The sequence below is a fragment of the Podarcis pityusensis genome (assembly GCF_964106645.2).
Source record: "Podarcis pityusensis genome assembly, chromosome: 11".
NCBI lineage: Eukaryota > Metazoa > Chordata > Lepidosauria > Squamata > Lacertidae > Podarcis > Podarcis pityusensis.
This window is the reverse complement of record NC_138036.1, coordinates 24,979,836-24,996,802: the sequence shown is the minus strand read 5'-3', so window position 1 is coordinate 24,996,802 and position 16,967 is coordinate 24,979,836. Positions and strand designations below refer to the sequence as shown.

The following is a 16,967-nucleotide window of genomic DNA, read 5'->3' as shown; positions in this document are numbered from 1 at the left end:
AAGTACTAGTTATTTTTATTTTACAGTAAACAAAAGCGAAGCATCAAGGTAAAAGAAAGAATAAAACAGTCATAAAAAATAAAATCATAAAATCATAATAATCATAATAATCACAGAAAGTTTGAAAAAGAATGAGCGGCATAAAATAAATTCCATAGTGGAATACAGGGTTCATACTAATACCAACCATATTAAATCATCATGATTATTGCCAAATACTTATATTTAGTGGGAATGTGCCAACCATGAGATTGTTTGGTCATGCTAAGTCACAAACAGAGCCCCCAAGCTGAAGCAAAGTCGGAGAAGTCCAAATCACTCATGGTGGCACATATTTTATGAGTCACTTTTTTCAAAAAAAGGCAATGAACATTACTTTTTAAAACCATAGATCCGTAGAATAACAAGATGTGCCCTTCCATCCTTGAGAGATCACTAGACAAGCAGCAACCAACAGATATAGAAAAAAGTGTTGATGAGTAAGGTTAATATTGGTGTCATCAAAAATACCGTAGGAAAGAGACATAACTTAGCGTCCAGGGACCCCTGTTTGGCAACAACAATACCAATCTCTGTTACAACCTCCTTCCAGAACATGTGTACTTAGTTACACTCCCAATACATGTGTCAATACGTTCCTTGAACCTTACAACCACACCAGCGCAAGGGGAAATTGGCTCTTACAATATGAGCTAGTCAGACAAGGGTTAAAAATCAGCGTTGGACCACCTTCAAAGAATTTACTCTAATGTTAAACACAGACTGAAGGGGCGAGTGTAGTTATAACAATGCAAGTACTAGTTATAACTTCTTTTAAGCCTGAACTTGAATGTTACAGTCTTAGTTGGAAACCCAGATGTAATAATGTAACAATATGTCAATAAATTAGCAAAACATTAAGACAGTAAGCTGATAACACAAATCAACACTGCTCCTAAAACACACACACACACACACACACACACATTCTATTTCTCAGTAGCTATTACAGAACAGGTGTTTTCTTCTGGCAAGTAAACTCCCAGGTTGTTTTAAAAAAAAATCCTACCTGCAACTGTTGCCTATTTCAATAAGCTTGAGTACATCTTCAACACATTTAACCTCTCGTTCCTGTAATCCCACCACCTGGACTTGCTGTTTACCATCTTCTAAAACTCTCAATTTCGTCTTCCTGTTCAATAAGTCAAAAACCTTATGCAGGGAGCAGGGGAAAGAGAGGGAGAAGAGGTGTTGTTTTATTTAGGGGTCTTTAAAACATTACTTTAGTCCTGTCTGACAAAACAATTCAGCCATGCAAAAAAAAAGAGATCTAAATACAGAGACGAAAACTCGGAACTCCCGACAAAAAAAGCTTTGCTAGATAAGACTTTTATTCTAAAATAGATATATGTGTATGTATCACATACCTTTCCACTATAAATTTCAAAAAATGTTGCATATACTTGAAGTTCTAGTTTCTTATAGTTTGGTTTCTTCAACATTAAAAAGACATCTCTAGCTGTGAATAGATGAAAAAGAGATCGACTGAGTGACAGAAAATGTGTTAAATGTACAGCTGTTCGAATCACAGAACTGTAGAGTTGGAAGGGGCCTTGAGGGTCATCTAGTCAACCCCCTATAATGCAAGAATTTCACTAAAGCATCCGTGACAAATGTTCACATAGTAGCATGGATTGTTCCATGTGGTTAGTCATAAAAAAGGAGCATTTGTATAGCGTTTTCGTGTGTTTAACATGCATCACATGCATTAGCTTTCTGTAAAGCAAGCAAGAACCCTGTACAATAGGCCATAAATTTACAGGTAAAATTCACAGCATTTGTTTTGGAGAGAAGCTGATAAAATGCAAAGAGATTCACAGGATGAAAGCTAGACTGTTAGACTATAAGCTTTCCAAGAAAGGACATGAAAGGATGCTTCCCCACCAACCCTCTCCCATAGTAACCTTCTGTTACTAGTTACTATAAAGGTAAAGGGACCCCTGACCATTAGGTCCAGTCGTGACCGACTCTGGGGTTGTGGCACTCATCTCACTTTATTGGCCAAGGGAGCTGGCATACAACTTCCGGGTCATGTGGCCAGCATGACTAAGCCGCTTCTGGCAAACCAGAGCAGCACACGGAAACACCGTTTACTTTCCCGCCGGAGTGGTATCTATTTATCTACTTGCACTTTGACGTGCTTTCGAACTGCTAGGCTGGCAGGAGCAGGGACCGAGCAACGGGAGCTCACCCCGTCACAGGGATTCGAACTGCCTACCTTCTGATTGGCAAGCCCTAGGCTCTGTGGTTTAGCCCACAACGCCACCCGCGTCCCCTCTGTTACTCTAGTAACTCCAGAAAAGCTACTTCTGATGGTTAGAGGAGCCTCCAGAACAAAGTGGGATGGGGTGCAAGAGGAACTGTCAAAATAAAACAGAAGCACCTTGCGTGAGGGATACTGCTCTTGCAAGATGTTTTGGCCCCATTTTCAGTGGCTTCCTTTTACCCAACATCCCTTCACACCCCAATCCACAGGCTGCCCTGACCCACAGAAACAACTTTTGGGAATGCAGGAAGCTGCAGTGGGGTGAAAAAGCAGGCAAGTCCCCTGCTGACAGTTTCCTTCTGCCTGCAGTTTCGCACAGGTCCAACTTCCAACTTAACCATGCATTTAGTGAATAGTATTACATCTCTCAATCTCAGATGTTAAGTGGTACCCATATACCATAAAGTGTATAGCTATACGTACAGGATACAGACTCTCTTGTATCAAGCCCAAAGACAAAGGACATACCTGCTAGTGCATAAATTCCTTTTGAACAGTCTTGGTTCTTCCCCGAAAAATCACCACCCATTGTCTAAAGACAAATATAATACAATAAAATAAACAGCATGAAAACGGCAACTATCAAACATCACATACTCGTTATCAAGGGTCATGCATGAATAACTATTTTCATTGAGAAGACCCACTGCTTTGTGTAAAAACAACAATTGGATTTGCTCCCTTAAGACACAGATTACGGTACTTTAGCATTTTGTAGTGACGGGAACAGTGGACACTCTAAGAATGTATGTGTGTGTTTCTAACTCTAATGAAGTTTGTTGGCAAGCAGCCTTTAAAGTTCCATAAAGTAGGTTCACAAGTGGGACCTGGGACAAAATTTTACAGTGTATCACCAGTCCCTGAGAGGCGTTTGCCCTTAAGAGAGTCAATTATGTTGTTAACACATTCAAAGCTTTTCTAGTTATCAGGTTATAATAAAAGCACTTCAATAGCATGTCTTGCTCACCAGAAATACTTACATGGGTCTTTCCACTGCCTGTTTGTCCATAAGCAAAACATGTAGCCATTCCTCTTTCAAATATTGTTTCTACTAGTGGTCTTGCAGTAAACCTTTAGCACAGAAATAAAAGAAAGAAAAACATAGCTATTATATTATTTTTTAAATATGTATACCGCCCTTCATCCTTAGATCTCAGGGTGGTTCAGAGCATAAAATACATGATAAAAACACAAAATGCATAATAAAAACAAGAACAAAAGCTAACTAGCCAAAGCAGTTTCTGTGCCAAAACCAGGCCTAAACCCTTGACTGAAATGGATCTAGAAAATCAGTTTCCTCCAAGAGTGCCTAGTATAATAGCTTTTTAAAACTTTACATAAGAAATAAAGCTTGCATAACCCCTTCCAAGCAAAAACATCAAAAGCAATCTTTGAAAATGTCTGTTGCAGTTTAAACAAAAAAAAAAAGAGTAGTAGAGTACTTTGACACAGATTACATTCAACTTTGGATTCAGCAGCAGTCAGATCTTATTTTCTGCCTTCTAAATAATGCTTTCAGAAGTCCAAAGGAAGTCTTTAGGTCCTCCTCCATTCCTATAAGTTCTTTTCTGCAGGCTTCTTTCTCACACTTCCAACAGCAGTGGGGGGTGGGCCAAAGCAAAAAAGACTCACCTTTTCCCCCTTTGCTGCCCACCCCAGTCACCACTGCTACAGAAACTGCAAATAAGCTGCTTGCATTTTACAGGTTTTCTTTGGCAGAATTAAACCCCCACTTATCAGCCAGCGAACAGAGGGATGAATCTTGTTGTGTTGACTGCAGATACCTGTACCCTCCTCGCAACAGACACTCACAGCTAATGAGGTACTGAATCCTGCCTTCAATCAGCTGACGTCCCAAGTGAAGATAACTGATATGGCCTCGTGGGCCAAATCAGACCTCTCCCGTTGGGCGACAAAGACTAGCTTATAGGCTAAAGCATGGGTAGGCAAATTAAGGCCCAAGGGCCAGATCCAGCCCAATCACCTTCTAAATCCGGCCCGCGGACAGTCGGGGAATCAGCGTGTTTTTACATGAGTAGAAAGTGTCTTTTTATTTAAAATGCATCTCTGGGTTATTTGTGGGGCCTGCCTGGTGTTTTTACATGAGTAGAATGTGTCCTTTTATTTAAAATGCATCTCTGGGTTATTTGTGGGGCATAGGAATTTGTTCATTCCCCCCCAAAAAAATATAGTCCGCCCCCCCACAAAGTCTGAGGGACAGTGGACCGGACCCCTGCTGAAAAAGTTTGCTGACCCCCGAGCTAAAGGTTCCCCACCCCTGTTCTAGAGAAACAAGCACTCCCTATTGACCTAAAATGATGCACACAGAGCCCTTTTGCTCTGCAGTGCTGACCTGGAGCTTCTGAACATTTCTGTATTCTCTGTTTGTACTAATTGCAGGAGTGGGAAAGTGGTAACGATTGATGGAATTGTGGATCCTCCTGGTCCTAGAAGGAGACTGAGATTCAAACTGTACCACGAAGAGCAGAGATGGGCAACCGTTTCTGCCAAGAGCTGCACTGACTTGTGGGTAATCTGTCAGGGGCTGCATGCCAAGCAGCAGGCAGGATGGCAGTCCTAAGTAGGCAGGACTAACCTTTTCTTCTTTCTTTCTGCCACCTACTCCCTCCCATTTGCACATTTTTCAGGCCTTTCCTTCCTTTCAAACTAGCTTAAGAGAAGTGGCATTAAAGGAGCACATTTCCAGACTTATTCTTGCCTCTCTGACTTTGGAAAAATACCAGCAGCTTCTCAAGAAACCCCTAGCAGAGTCTGTTTTCCTTCTGCCCAGATCTTTCAAGTCTGACCTGCCTCTCAAGTTCCAAATGAGGTCTTAACCCCTTTGTGTAATTATCTTCTGCCTCCAAAAGCAGGGGGGGGGGGGGGGAGACACCGAAGCACAATAGAAGCAGGAAGCCCAGTACAGTGACACAAAAACACTCACAATGGATAAAGCTATTATAGTTTAAATATAACTAGGAAAATATGTTCTTTTGAGAGGACGAAGTAGAAAAAGAGACAAACACATAGGAATTGCAGTAACAACACACAGGAATCCAAGTTAAACAGAACATCAGCTTACTGACAGGAGAAAACAGCAAAAAACTTCAAAATGGGGACAAGGAACACATACCTGTACACCATTTCATTAGGAGCGCTGTCATCAAAGGCATAGTCAAAGCGGAAAGTTTGGTTTTCTAAGTACCGTGTTAAATCTACCTTTTGTTTGGGTTCATGTACCATCACAACATCTTTGCTAGGGATTGTTATTACATCAAGATCTTTCATTACAGTTTCTAAAAAAGCAATTAAATGTGAATTAATTTTTTTCGATATACAAACTTCACAATTAATTGAGACATTAGTCATACATCCAAAATAGTTAAATCTTTTCATAGCAATTTATGTGAATCTGGTATTGCTATAATGTGCATCTTTGGAAGAAAAAAAATACATATGTACATGTATTTTCAGGCTGTTCAGTTTAAACTAGAATCATCTTCAGTCTATTTGTGTTTTTTTTAATCTGCATGCATAAATAGCTTGTTGCAAGAACAGTACATAAAGAAATCATTACCCATCTTCAAGGGAACAGGAGATAGCCAACTTGATTTCATCAGTTTGTGCATTCATCAATATTAGCTATTGTTAATTGTATGAAATGCCTGAGTCAGCAACAACATACACAAAGCCCAATGTTCCAAGAGACATGCAAACAAAAGGTGCTTTGTATGTACAGTCAAATGCATTAATGTGTCCTATTTCTGTGAGGGGGAAAAACCCCTCAGGACAGAAATCAGAATATATTGAGGTTTCTCATACAAAGAGCTCTACATTGAAGTGTTTTGATTCTGACCTTTCACCTAACCACCCAGTTACTGGGAAGCAACCAAAATTTAGCTTTGAGAGAAGTGCGGCAGGAAAATAAAATGGAAATTTCTGCCCTATATTTGCAAGTGAAACACAGAAAAATATTACTCGAAAGAAAAAGCTCAATAGGGCATACTATATTACAGACCTGACTATACTTCAAGGCCCATTAGACCCCAATTTTGTTCTTTTAAAAAAAATATTATCTGAATACACAAATTCACAACTTTTAAACATCTTAAGTAGCATGCCAAAACTCAACAGAGACACACATCTCCCTATAGTTTAATTTAGCTAATATTGGTTATACAAGCAGGATAAACAGATTGTGATCTGTCTCCTAGGAAGATTACAATGAATCTCATTACATTATAAATGAAAACATTAAGGGTATTCTTAGTCACTCAGACCTTCAGAATAAAGTTGGAACTTCAGGTTTTACAATACTGAGTGAATTATATTTTTAAGTTCAGAGAGTTAAAGATGCTCACATTTCATGTTTCACTTTAAAAACTAGAATGCCCAGGTGAAAATTCTGGAAAAGTTGATTAAATAAACTTTTATTATAGCACCAAACCTCCTCAATATATTGTCTTGTAATAGTTTGCCCAATCAAACCTGGTGAGGACAGAGAAAATGAAATCCTATCAAATCCTATATGGGGACCAGCTGCAAATCTGAAGGCCCTAGCTTTTGACACCTGAGATGTATGTTTTTTGGATCCACCTTGTTTTTATACCTGTGGGTTGTTTTAAATTTTTTGTAATGTTGTATCCTGCCCTGGGACCTTACAGTGAAGGGCAGTAAGAGTGTGTGTGTGTGTGTGTGTGTGTGTGTGTGTGTGTGTAAATGGCTACAACTAATTAGATTTCAGTTGATTAATACATCAACTGGTTGAATACAGCCTACATTCCTAATAAAATCTACATTACAATCCGGTGACTGAAAAATAGTAGGCTCCAACAGTTCTGTGACATAGTCAATGTGTAACATCCTATATAACCACAGGATGCTTACACTCATTCTGAACTGAAGGGTAGAGAAGTAGGGCAACTTCCACATCAATGGACTGTCCAGCACATCAAAGGGAAGCTGTCACAGACCCTCTGTCTTCAGATATGAGTCAGAGAGCTGAATAGAAAAACAGGCTACTTCCCTTCCCCCATCTGAGGAATACAAAGGAGAAAAGGGTAGAGAAAGAGCCAAAGTAGGAATGGAAACTACCAAGATGGCCTTGACAACTGCTGTATAGATATGGAGGAATCCCCATCACCACCCTCTGAAAGCATCAGCAGCACTTTATTACTTCCACCCAGCTTTTCCCCAGGTAAGGAGCAGACACGGTGGGTCGTGAACTCAACTGAGGCCATACAGAAATCTATGGGAGGTGTGAGATCATCCTGATTACACATAGTGAGACCAGGATAATTCCAAAGTTATCTTAGTGCTAGAAATTGGCCCTTTGTCATCCATCTACCACCTGGATTCGGTTCCCGACAAAATAAGCTGAGCTCCAGAATGTTTCCTGTTCAGCCCTGCCTTCCTAGCCTTGGAAGTGTTCAGCAACCTGTGCAAGTGCTCTCCCCCATCCCATATCTCTTATGGGCTTATCCACATTTGCCTTTTGGTCTGCTGTTTTCCCTACTCTTTCAGACACAGGTCCATGCTTTAAAGTTTCATGTCAGAGTGCCCCCCCCACTTTTGATTTCTGTGCTCCAGAGCTCTCCCCACAAAAACCCACCCTTTAAAGCGAAATTTGAGAAAGCAGCAATTTGGGTTTTCAGCAGATTGCCATTTGCTCCGATTGAGCTATAAAGAGCAAGTTTCTTCCAGGTAAAGCTCCAGAGCAAAAAGAAAAAAAGGGTACTCAGAAAGCGCAGAGGAAAGGCAACTATAGATAAGCCCTTATCTAGATAGATAGATAGATAGATAGATAGATAAGCCCCATTACAATTGGGGGAAGATACATCAACTCTTCTCCTACTCTTGCCAGCTCCTGTGAGAAAGATGTATTCTTCTCCCACATTATTTGGTTGGCTTTGGCATTGGCATTGCCATGATTAACAGGTTATCAAATTATGTGGGACAGTCCCTATTTTCTTGATACTCCAGATGCGTCTGAGCCCTAGAACTGCATGTTGGCAATGACTGCAGGTTAGAACCTGGACAGACTGATGGAAGAGGAGGGAGTGTCTGATTAATCATGGACTAATATTAACCAGACCCCAAATTTTAAATTGATTTCTATTGCAGAGGTAATTTTTTCATCATTATATGAGATAACATGAGAACCATCGCTCCAAACCATAGTACCATGATATTCAAAGTGATGCTCAAGGACCTGCATGAAGAAAGCCAAATATGCCCAGAACTTAAGTTATAGCTAAATGCGCTCTACAGTGCTGCTAGCATCATAATATTTAATGCATCATTGCTCTTCACAAGACACTCAAATGGAACATTATGTAACCATCTCATTACATAATTCCCAAGCACTCCCCTCCCCAGAGAAATTCCATCACAATTTCAGCATTTACACTAATACCTAATTTAGTTATGGGAACATTAGAAGCTTCTAAATAAACTAGGCGTTTCTTTGAACAGAAGTGTTACTTACATAGAACCAGGCATTTGAGGTTTGGATGAATAAAATAACCTTCACTTTGGTAAAATACTGCCACAACATTTCATCTTTTTTTGGGGGGGGGGGTACTATATTTAACTTAGAGAACTCAAATAGTCTAGGCCTGCCTTCCTCTTGGCATTTCAGAGGGAATGTGAAGACTTTTTTGAAATCCTTCTAGATACCGAAGTCTGTATTGCTACTCGGTCTTACATAGAGGAAAGGAAGGGAAGGGAAGGGAAGGGAAGGGAAGGGAAGGGAAGGGAAGGGAAGGGAAGGGAGAGTTCCTTTTTTCGTTGATTATTGTACTTTTCGTGTAAGTTACCTTGACCTTGAAAAAGACAGGCCCTCTTTACAGATTGTGATGTCCATATGTACAGAACCATGCTAAAAGGAGACATCACTTCTAGATATGACCAAATAAGAAGGTTTCTGGGTTCAATCTAGCCTATACAAGCACATCCAGAAAACCAAAATTATAGTGTGTGTGTGTGTGTGTGTGTGTGTGTGTAAACCAGAAATGGTCCATTATTTTTTATCAGTAGCTTGGCTCCAAATGTGCTCTAGGAGAAATCCAAATGCTTGGTTATCCTAGTACCCACTTGATAAAACTTATTCACCCTCCCTTATGGAAACCTTTCGGGGCAGCCTGAAAAAAATCAACTCAGCATGTGGCCTCAAGACAAATATAAAATAAAGTTATTACCCACCTCCCAGAAACTAGATAAAAGCCAGCATATTAAAAAGAGGCCTACCTTTTTTATTTAGTGGTCGTTTTCTTACACACACACATATCCTGTGCTCATCAATCTTAAAAAAAAAAAGAGTAAATGAAATTAGTAATTCTGAACCAATTCTGAAACAGAAACTTAAAGACAGTTTATTTCAATAATTATAGTGATGTACGTGATCAAAAAGAAAAGGATTCAGCAGCAGGTTATACCCAACCTTAGTTCTACTGAAATTAATAGACAGCTAACAGGTTCATTAATTTCAATGAGTTTACTCTGTTACAAAAGTATCTATAGTGAGATAAGCCTCACACGTGACCTTGAAATAAAATACTGTAGACACATGTGGTTCAGCCCTCCACAGAGCAAAAAGCTCAAACTGCAGGACATATTCCTTACAGCTTTTCAGGACTATGCTCAATATCATTGTGGTCTATGCAGATTCTTCTGGCCATTTGGAAAACACCTGAAAAGTGATAAAAATGTTTGCATGTTGCTATTTGAATTACTTGTTATGCAAGCCATCTGCATAATTATTCATGTTAAGGTTTGATCAGATATTATGCTTGGCCACTTTTATCACAAACAGGAACAGGTTTAGAAAAAGAATTAAGATCTTACAGTCTCCAGCCATAACTACTGTAATCTCAAAGGTGCATTTAGGAGCCTCTGAGATTACAGGTTGCCATGACTGAGATTTGCCAGTTCCCAGCTCACCAAAATATATGACACCCACACATATCTTTGTCAATGTAGAGGATATTAAAACCAAAAAGCTTGCGGAAATACAACAGTTACAATATAAGCCTCACCACATACTGTATTTACTCGAGTCTAATGTGTCATCGAATGTAATGTGCACCTCAATTTTCAGAACCTTGAAAGCAAAGAAGAACTTGCTGGCGAATGTAATGTGCATAGGCAAAAGGTGTACTCTTTACAACAGACAGGCTGAAAGTTTTGAGGTGGCTACAGGTCTGGCAAGGAGAGGAGCCAGGCAAGGCGGGCCCGCTAGCCAGCAGTGGGTGCAGACTCCGTCCCACCTCTCCATTGAGGAGTGCACAGCCGCACATGCACCTTGCCAGCAGTGAGCTGCATATTTTACTCAAGTCTAATGCACCATAGAATCTAATGCGCACCCAATTTTTTGCAGCTTAATTTGGCAAAAAAGAGAGAAAAAGATGTGCATTAGACTTGAATAAATATGGTGTTTATTATTTGGCCACATCACACTGTCATTTACTATTTTAAACTTTCCCAAATTCTCACACTGTGAGAGTTGAAGCAAAACTTACTGCGTCTGCAGTTGTCAGTGGTCTATAATCCAGACTCCCCCTGAAATCTCTGATCATACACATAATTTCATAATTTGGATTTGTAGCATCAACTTCCTAAAAGGGGGGAAATAGCTGTCAACTTTGTAAGATAGAATAGTTCTCTCTCATACATTATCTTCTGATACGATACCTTTTTGTTTGCAATTTAACAACATTTTTGCCAGTTTCGTGACATATTCCCAAACTTTTTTTTAAAGAATTGCAAAAATTATGCTTGCTAATATTTCATCTTGGAACAAAGCATAAGCTTCCTTCTCTTTTCCAGACCCTCCTATGTAAAATATATTTGATTCCGTGTATACTTGAATCATTTGGACAAAGATACTGATAACCGCTCCTCATTAATATGGATTTGTAGTTGGCTAATTAAGTTGAGCACTCAAAAGTGCTTCTGTTGCTCAACAACACCCAAAATATATCAACTACATTTTCTTCTTCAAAAAAATATAAGGGAGGGATTCAACATTACACCTTTCTGATTATTCCATCAGCACAAGCATTTCTTGTCCAGAAGGGACCAATCCCTCCTCTCCCCACACCAACTGGGCACCACACTGGGGGTTCTCCAGACCCTTTCATGTTCTGCTTGATTTACTTAGATGCAAAATATTCAAAGACGCCTTAAAGGACTCAAACTGGATGGCACATTGTAACATAAGCTGGCTTTTTCTGAATAAGTAAAGGCAGTCCAACTGACTTCAAAGGTAAGGTGTTTCCGGGTGCTCAGCTGCTCCCAACATGAAAACCCACTCCCACCCTTTATCAGCATCAGAGCACACATGCAGGCTTTAAAATTACAATCTGCGTATTAAGTTCTTTTTCATGAAAAGGAACAAAAAAGTTTGTTCCTTGCTAATTTCTGACAACTAGGGACAGAAAAATCTTCAGCAGCTTAGGACCATCAGTACAACATCAAGTTGCTTGAGTACCAATATTTCTTGTTACGTCAATAAGAGACTGAAAATACATGGGGACATAACATGCAAGCTGCCAACAGGATTATGCAAGTGGTTCTTCTAAAGCTCCTGCTTTGTGACAAGACTCATTAATGTTAACGGATTTGCTTAAGATTAGCAACTTTTTGAAATAAAGATTGTAGCATCGTGTTCACTTTCTACTCACTGAGATGCTTACAGAGCTATTTAAGTAACACTTCTTAAACCTCACTTTCTCAAATATGGCATCCTCGTAACAAGTATGCAGTAATGATTTGCCTACACCATCTTAGGAAGAAGTAGCTAATGAGCCAGGAAATTCAACATTAGTTGAAGTAACTTGTTAGAATACAGATTATAAATACGAGCAAGTGAACAAAACTATAAAAACAAACCTGAGCGCGTTTCTCTCTAAGTTCCTGCTGTTGTAATCTTCGTTTCTCACGTTTTTCCTGCAACTTTTCAACTTCTTTCACACAATTTGATTTTCTACGTGCTTAAAGGGGAAGAAAAGCAAGTTTCTTTTATATGCATTCTACTTCAAATTTTAAATCATTTTACCACTGAAACTGAGAAGTGCTTACGTTATTGAACTTCCTAAGATGTTCAGCATAAACAGGGCTTAATTTCGGCAATCTGATTACTTTCAGAACAGTCCTGGGTCCTCACTTACACAGCTCATTTTGTGCTGATACAAGGTGAGGTGGGGGGCAGCTGAAGATATTGCTGATATCTTGCTGGCATTGCTAAGTGGAACACAGTATGGTTACCTTTCAGCCATGCTGTAGCTCCTGTTCCACCTGGCTGGTCCCCCAATGCCTAGCTGTGCTGGCAGATTGCTTGGGGCAGTACTTTGCTGTGAACCAGAGACAGAAGTTCATCCTTCTTGTCCAATCCCAGGCTACAGGTTAAGAGGTCCAGTTTAATCTCAACGACTTCATCATCCCATCCATTCTGTCTCATTTACAGTACTCATCGATTACCTTGCTATGGACATACATTAGTCATTAGATTGACAAGACTGGGAAGGAATTTTACCCTCAATAATGATTGGCCTAGTAAGCAGGGGGGCTGCCTTCACCATAGCAATATTATGTTTCTATGTTTTCTGTTTCTGCCACAGTTTTATGACTAGCATTGGAGGCATATGATAGGATCCTTGGATGAGAGTTAACGGGGCTGGAATGGGGGGTGCAAAGGGAGGGTCATTTTAAGGCCCAGCCCTGCTTAGGGGTTGTCCTGCCTGCCTCATCCAAGGTTGACAGGAATGATCACTGCAGTTGTACCACAGCTGCTTTGAGCCTGTTTTCTACCCCTTCATGTTTTCTCCAGAATGTGGGCTGAGTAATAAAGCTGACAGCAGCAGAGCTGCAGGAAAGTCACATTCTTGCCCTATACCAAGTCAAACTCTGTGTAAGCCAATGAAGTTGGCGTCAATGTTAACCTCCCTACTACCTCAGTGTAGTTCTCTCAACTCTACAGGCACAGTTTAAGGGATATGGACAGGGAAATGTAACAACACACAGCAGGCACCAACTTACATACATGTTATTCTCTTGGTTTGACCTAATAAAAGGTCTGGTCAATTTTCAATAATGGGCCATTATTTTAGAAGAACTAACAGAACTAACAGATACTCTTGTTACCAACAGGACGGTGGAAGAACAATCACATTGTGATTTCTCTAAGTAAGCATAACATTGTGCAGACAACTCACTTCTTATGAATTTATATAATTGCCCAAGAGAATGTACATGTAATGCCTAAAATGAATGAATCCTTGATACATGATTTACATACAAGGGGGTCCAAATTCCTTTTTTGCAGCTTGAACTGGAGATATATCTGAAACACTACCATTCTGTTGTGTAGAGGAAGACTGTTCAGGAAGCTGAGTAGGCCGCGCACGTGCAGAACCAACCACTGCAAAAAACAAAAAAACAAAAAAATTACTAAGAGAGTGAGCATAAACAGAAAAGAAGGAACTGCACCAATTTCTAAACAGAACGATTAGTTAATCAACAGAATAATGTGTAAAACCAAAACAATTTATAATTAAGAAAAACTTTATAAAACTCTTTTTAGAACATAAACCGGTACGTTAGGCGACTATGCTATGAGACAAACCAATATGAGAATCAAATATACATGAACTATTATCAGCTGCTGGTGGGGGGGATGAAATTAATCCCTCAATATGACACATCGGTAGATGTTGTTTCCAGGCCAGCAGAACTATTGAAGCAATTCTCCCTTTATATTTCAAAACAAGTTGCATCAGGGAGGAAAAAATAGAGGGCTTGGTGGTAAATTAATCACATGTTCCATGAACCTTTGTGAGGAACTAGTTGGGTCTTATTATCTGTATATCAGCCCAGATATTACACATGCATGCAGATTGTAGGAGGAGTCCCACAGCCTATTTAGGTATAAATATTCATACTGCTACTGGAACTGATAAATCAAGGAGGTGGAGCAGAGGAGTATTTACCAAATCCTCTGGTTGGTGTGGGAGTGAAGTGAAAGAACAGGACAGGGATGAACTACAAAGAGATTTTCATCCCAGGCAGTTTTCTCCCTCTCTCCCTCAAGCCCCCTCTGCTGTCATGCTCAAATGGCTTGAATACAACAAATGCTTAAGTTCTCTTCTGCAGTTCCCTCTATCAGCCAACTAGAAAGCAAGTCTGCAAATAAGAAGCAAAAATAACTCGGATATGAAAGGACAGGTTGCGTATCAGTAGCTGATGTGTTCTGAGTGGTCCGGGAATTGTCTATACAACTGCAAGATTACTCAGAGACAAAGAAGAAAGGTCCTTACTCTCACAGCGGGCCAACTATAGCATAAACTCAAGAACAAAAGAAGTAACTCCTTTTGTAATTCTGGACATCCTAGGTGGTTGAGTGCAGGTAAAATGTAAAACAAAATTACCAGGCAGTGAGCTTACAGGGAAGTAAGGCACAGACAAAATGTTTTGCTATTAGATCTGGACAATTAAAGTGGAATTTATCGCCTTACTTTTTGCATTTTCAAATGGGATATAAATCATTTGCTAACTTACCTCTGTTGTCTCTAGTAGGAGCTTCAACTTTAGCAGGTACCACTGTCCTTCGATTCTAGAGAAAGACAGACACTGTTAATTTGTTAGGCAATCTGCAGGTTTTTTTCCTTTTTTAAAACTAAGTAGTCGGCTCATTCATAGCCCTTCAGCAATTAGGGAGGATCAGCAAGACAACAAAATTATCAGAAATCCTTTACACCCTTCCCCAAGAAAAACAGCAAACTTACTCTACATTTCCAATTGATATATAGCTTGCCTGCAAATGAATCTTTTCAAACTGGGTAAATGAGCTGTAAAATAGCAAATTATGTTAAGCTATTGGTAATCAGGTGTGAGGCAGGTAAAGATATGGTTGGGCCTAAAAGGGGTCAGCTCATTGTCAAGGCTTACAGAGCACTGTGCCTTTGCCTGCACAATTTGATTCAAACTGCATGGGTAAAATAGGTCACTTGATGTCATGTGAACAGCCCCACTCACTGGTAAAACTTGGGCCATGGAGGAGACCAGTGCTATATAAAATGTGTTGTTGGCATGAAGAAAGGCAAAGGTCAATAAAGAATTCATCTCTGTGCACTGCCTATAAAAACCATTGAACAACTAAACCTAGAATTCTGAAATAAAGAACATCATGTAGCAACAGGCAAACTGAACAAGAGTAAATGACATTGCATTATATATTACCAACCTTCACAATTTTGTTCACTTTAGCGGAAGGTGTTGGAGGTGGTGGGGTCTCTGGGCTGGGATCATCTTCTTCAGGAGCAAGGTCTGGGTTAAGCGAAAAAATACTCTCCAAGTCAATCTGCATATGAGAAAGATAAGATTGTTCAAAGCAAACAAATAAATCTTGCATTTTAATTAAAACAAAACAAAAAACAAAAAACCAAGACAGGCCACATGGTTTCATTGCCACAGAGTAGCAGCTCACTTCCATTTGAAGCCTCCACATCATTATAGTGGGTAAAAAGTTCTTATTTTGCCTGGAAAGATTAGTGGCAATGTCTAATTACTTAGCACAAAGTGAATCTGCAGTTCCTACTAGCACCCTCTGAAATGGAAAAGGGAGTATCCCACCCTTCTATACTCTGGCCTGGGAACATTTTTATTCAATCAGGACAGCCATATATCATTTAACAACTGACTGATAACAGTCCTGAATTTCTCAGTACTGCAACACACTCTAGAATTCAGCACACAAACTCCTTTGCCAAAAAGAAAAGTTAATTCATCTCTTATTTGTGTACCTTCCAGGTACCACTCCACTCTTATTAGCTTTTTTAAAAAAAAAAAAATGACAATGTGACTGAGACCTCTATAAGCAGTGCAATTCCCAGAGAGGCCCTTGCTAGGGTAAACTCAGCCTTATACCTAGAACTTTCAGTTTTGGGCAGTCATCTTTGCACCCCCACGTCACTCAGCGATCCTTGCCTGGTGAAGCCTCCTCCTTCCTGTATTTTAAAGAGGAAAGAGTAAAATTTTCTCTCCCCCGCCCCCCGCCCCACTCCAGCCTTCTCCTTCTGCCAGTTTTCCAAGAAATGTGCTAATTTCTGAGCTAGCTCTCTTAGACAGACAGGCAGCCTGTTCTCCAGAAAAACACAGTCAGGGCCACAGAGGGATGAGATCCCCTCCCCCCCCCCCGCAAACATTAGTTTTTCATGTTCCAGAGGGGTCGGTCCCTGAACACAGAAAAGTAGGTTTCAGATTTGTGTAGACACATATCTCAAGCAACCATGGCAACAACTGGTTTAGTTTTAAATACCAAGATACTACTTCTGTTTTATGCTGATGGCAGCATTTTAACTCTATTTCTCCTTTGTGTTGCATGAAAAAAGCACAGCTGAATGGGGGAGAAGCTTCTATATAATAGGCACTTTTTTCCTCCCCCACTCCTGCTGCCTCCATCCTGCTGGAGAATAAGCTATAGTCTTGCTTGTCATTACATCTGAACCCAGACTCATAGTTTGCTTGATGCCAGGATGAGCAAGGGAAGAACAAAGTGCTTATAATTTCAGCAGCGTGCACTAGCACACTGTACTTTCACATTTAACTATGGTTTAATGTGACATGTGAACCAGATCTATATGAAACAAGCATTTAATAGTTATTT

At 39.9% G+C, this 16,967-nt stretch overlaps 1 protein-coding gene and 1 long non-coding RNA gene across 7 annotated transcripts in view; one reads left to right on the top strand and one right to left on the bottom strand.

Moving 5' to 3' along the window:
- LOC308458573 overlaps positions 1-16,967 on the top strand; it is a 95,626-nt gene that overhangs the window by 37,958 nt on the left and 40,701 nt on the right. The gene's annotated exons all lie outside the window — the stretch shown is intronic.
- KIF2A (kinesin family member 2A) overlaps positions 1-16,967 on the bottom strand; it is a 45,624-nt gene that overhangs the window by 13,130 nt on the left and 15,527 nt on the right. For 4 of the 6 annotated variants that reach the window (XR_013977161.1, XM_080972607.1, XM_080972604.1 and 1 more), the window contains exons 3-13: positions 15,546-15,662; positions 14,861-14,915; positions 13,602-13,724; positions 12,197-12,297; positions 10,825-10,920; positions 9,554-9,608; positions 5,439-5,601; positions 3,286-3,376; positions 2,774-2,837; positions 1,407-1,498; positions 1,049-1,191 (exon numbers count right to left, since the gene is read on the bottom strand). Coding sequence is in view for 5 of the 6 variants with exons in the window: in XM_080972607.1 (XP_080828733.1) it covers positions 1,049-1,191; positions 1,407-1,498; positions 2,774-2,837; positions 3,286-3,376; positions 5,439-5,601; positions 9,554-9,608; positions 10,825-10,920; positions 12,197-12,297; positions 13,602-13,724; positions 14,861-14,915; positions 15,546-15,662 (1,100 nt within the window). In the remaining variant the exon portion in view is untranslated. The remainder of the gene's footprint in view (positions 1-1,048; positions 1,192-1,406; positions 1,499-2,773; positions 2,838-3,285; positions 3,377-5,438; positions 5,602-9,553; positions 9,609-10,824; positions 10,921-12,196; positions 12,298-13,601; positions 13,725-14,860; positions 14,916-15,545; positions 15,663-16,967) is intronic. The other 2 variants (XM_080972605.1, XM_080972608.1) reach the window with 1 other exon arrangement.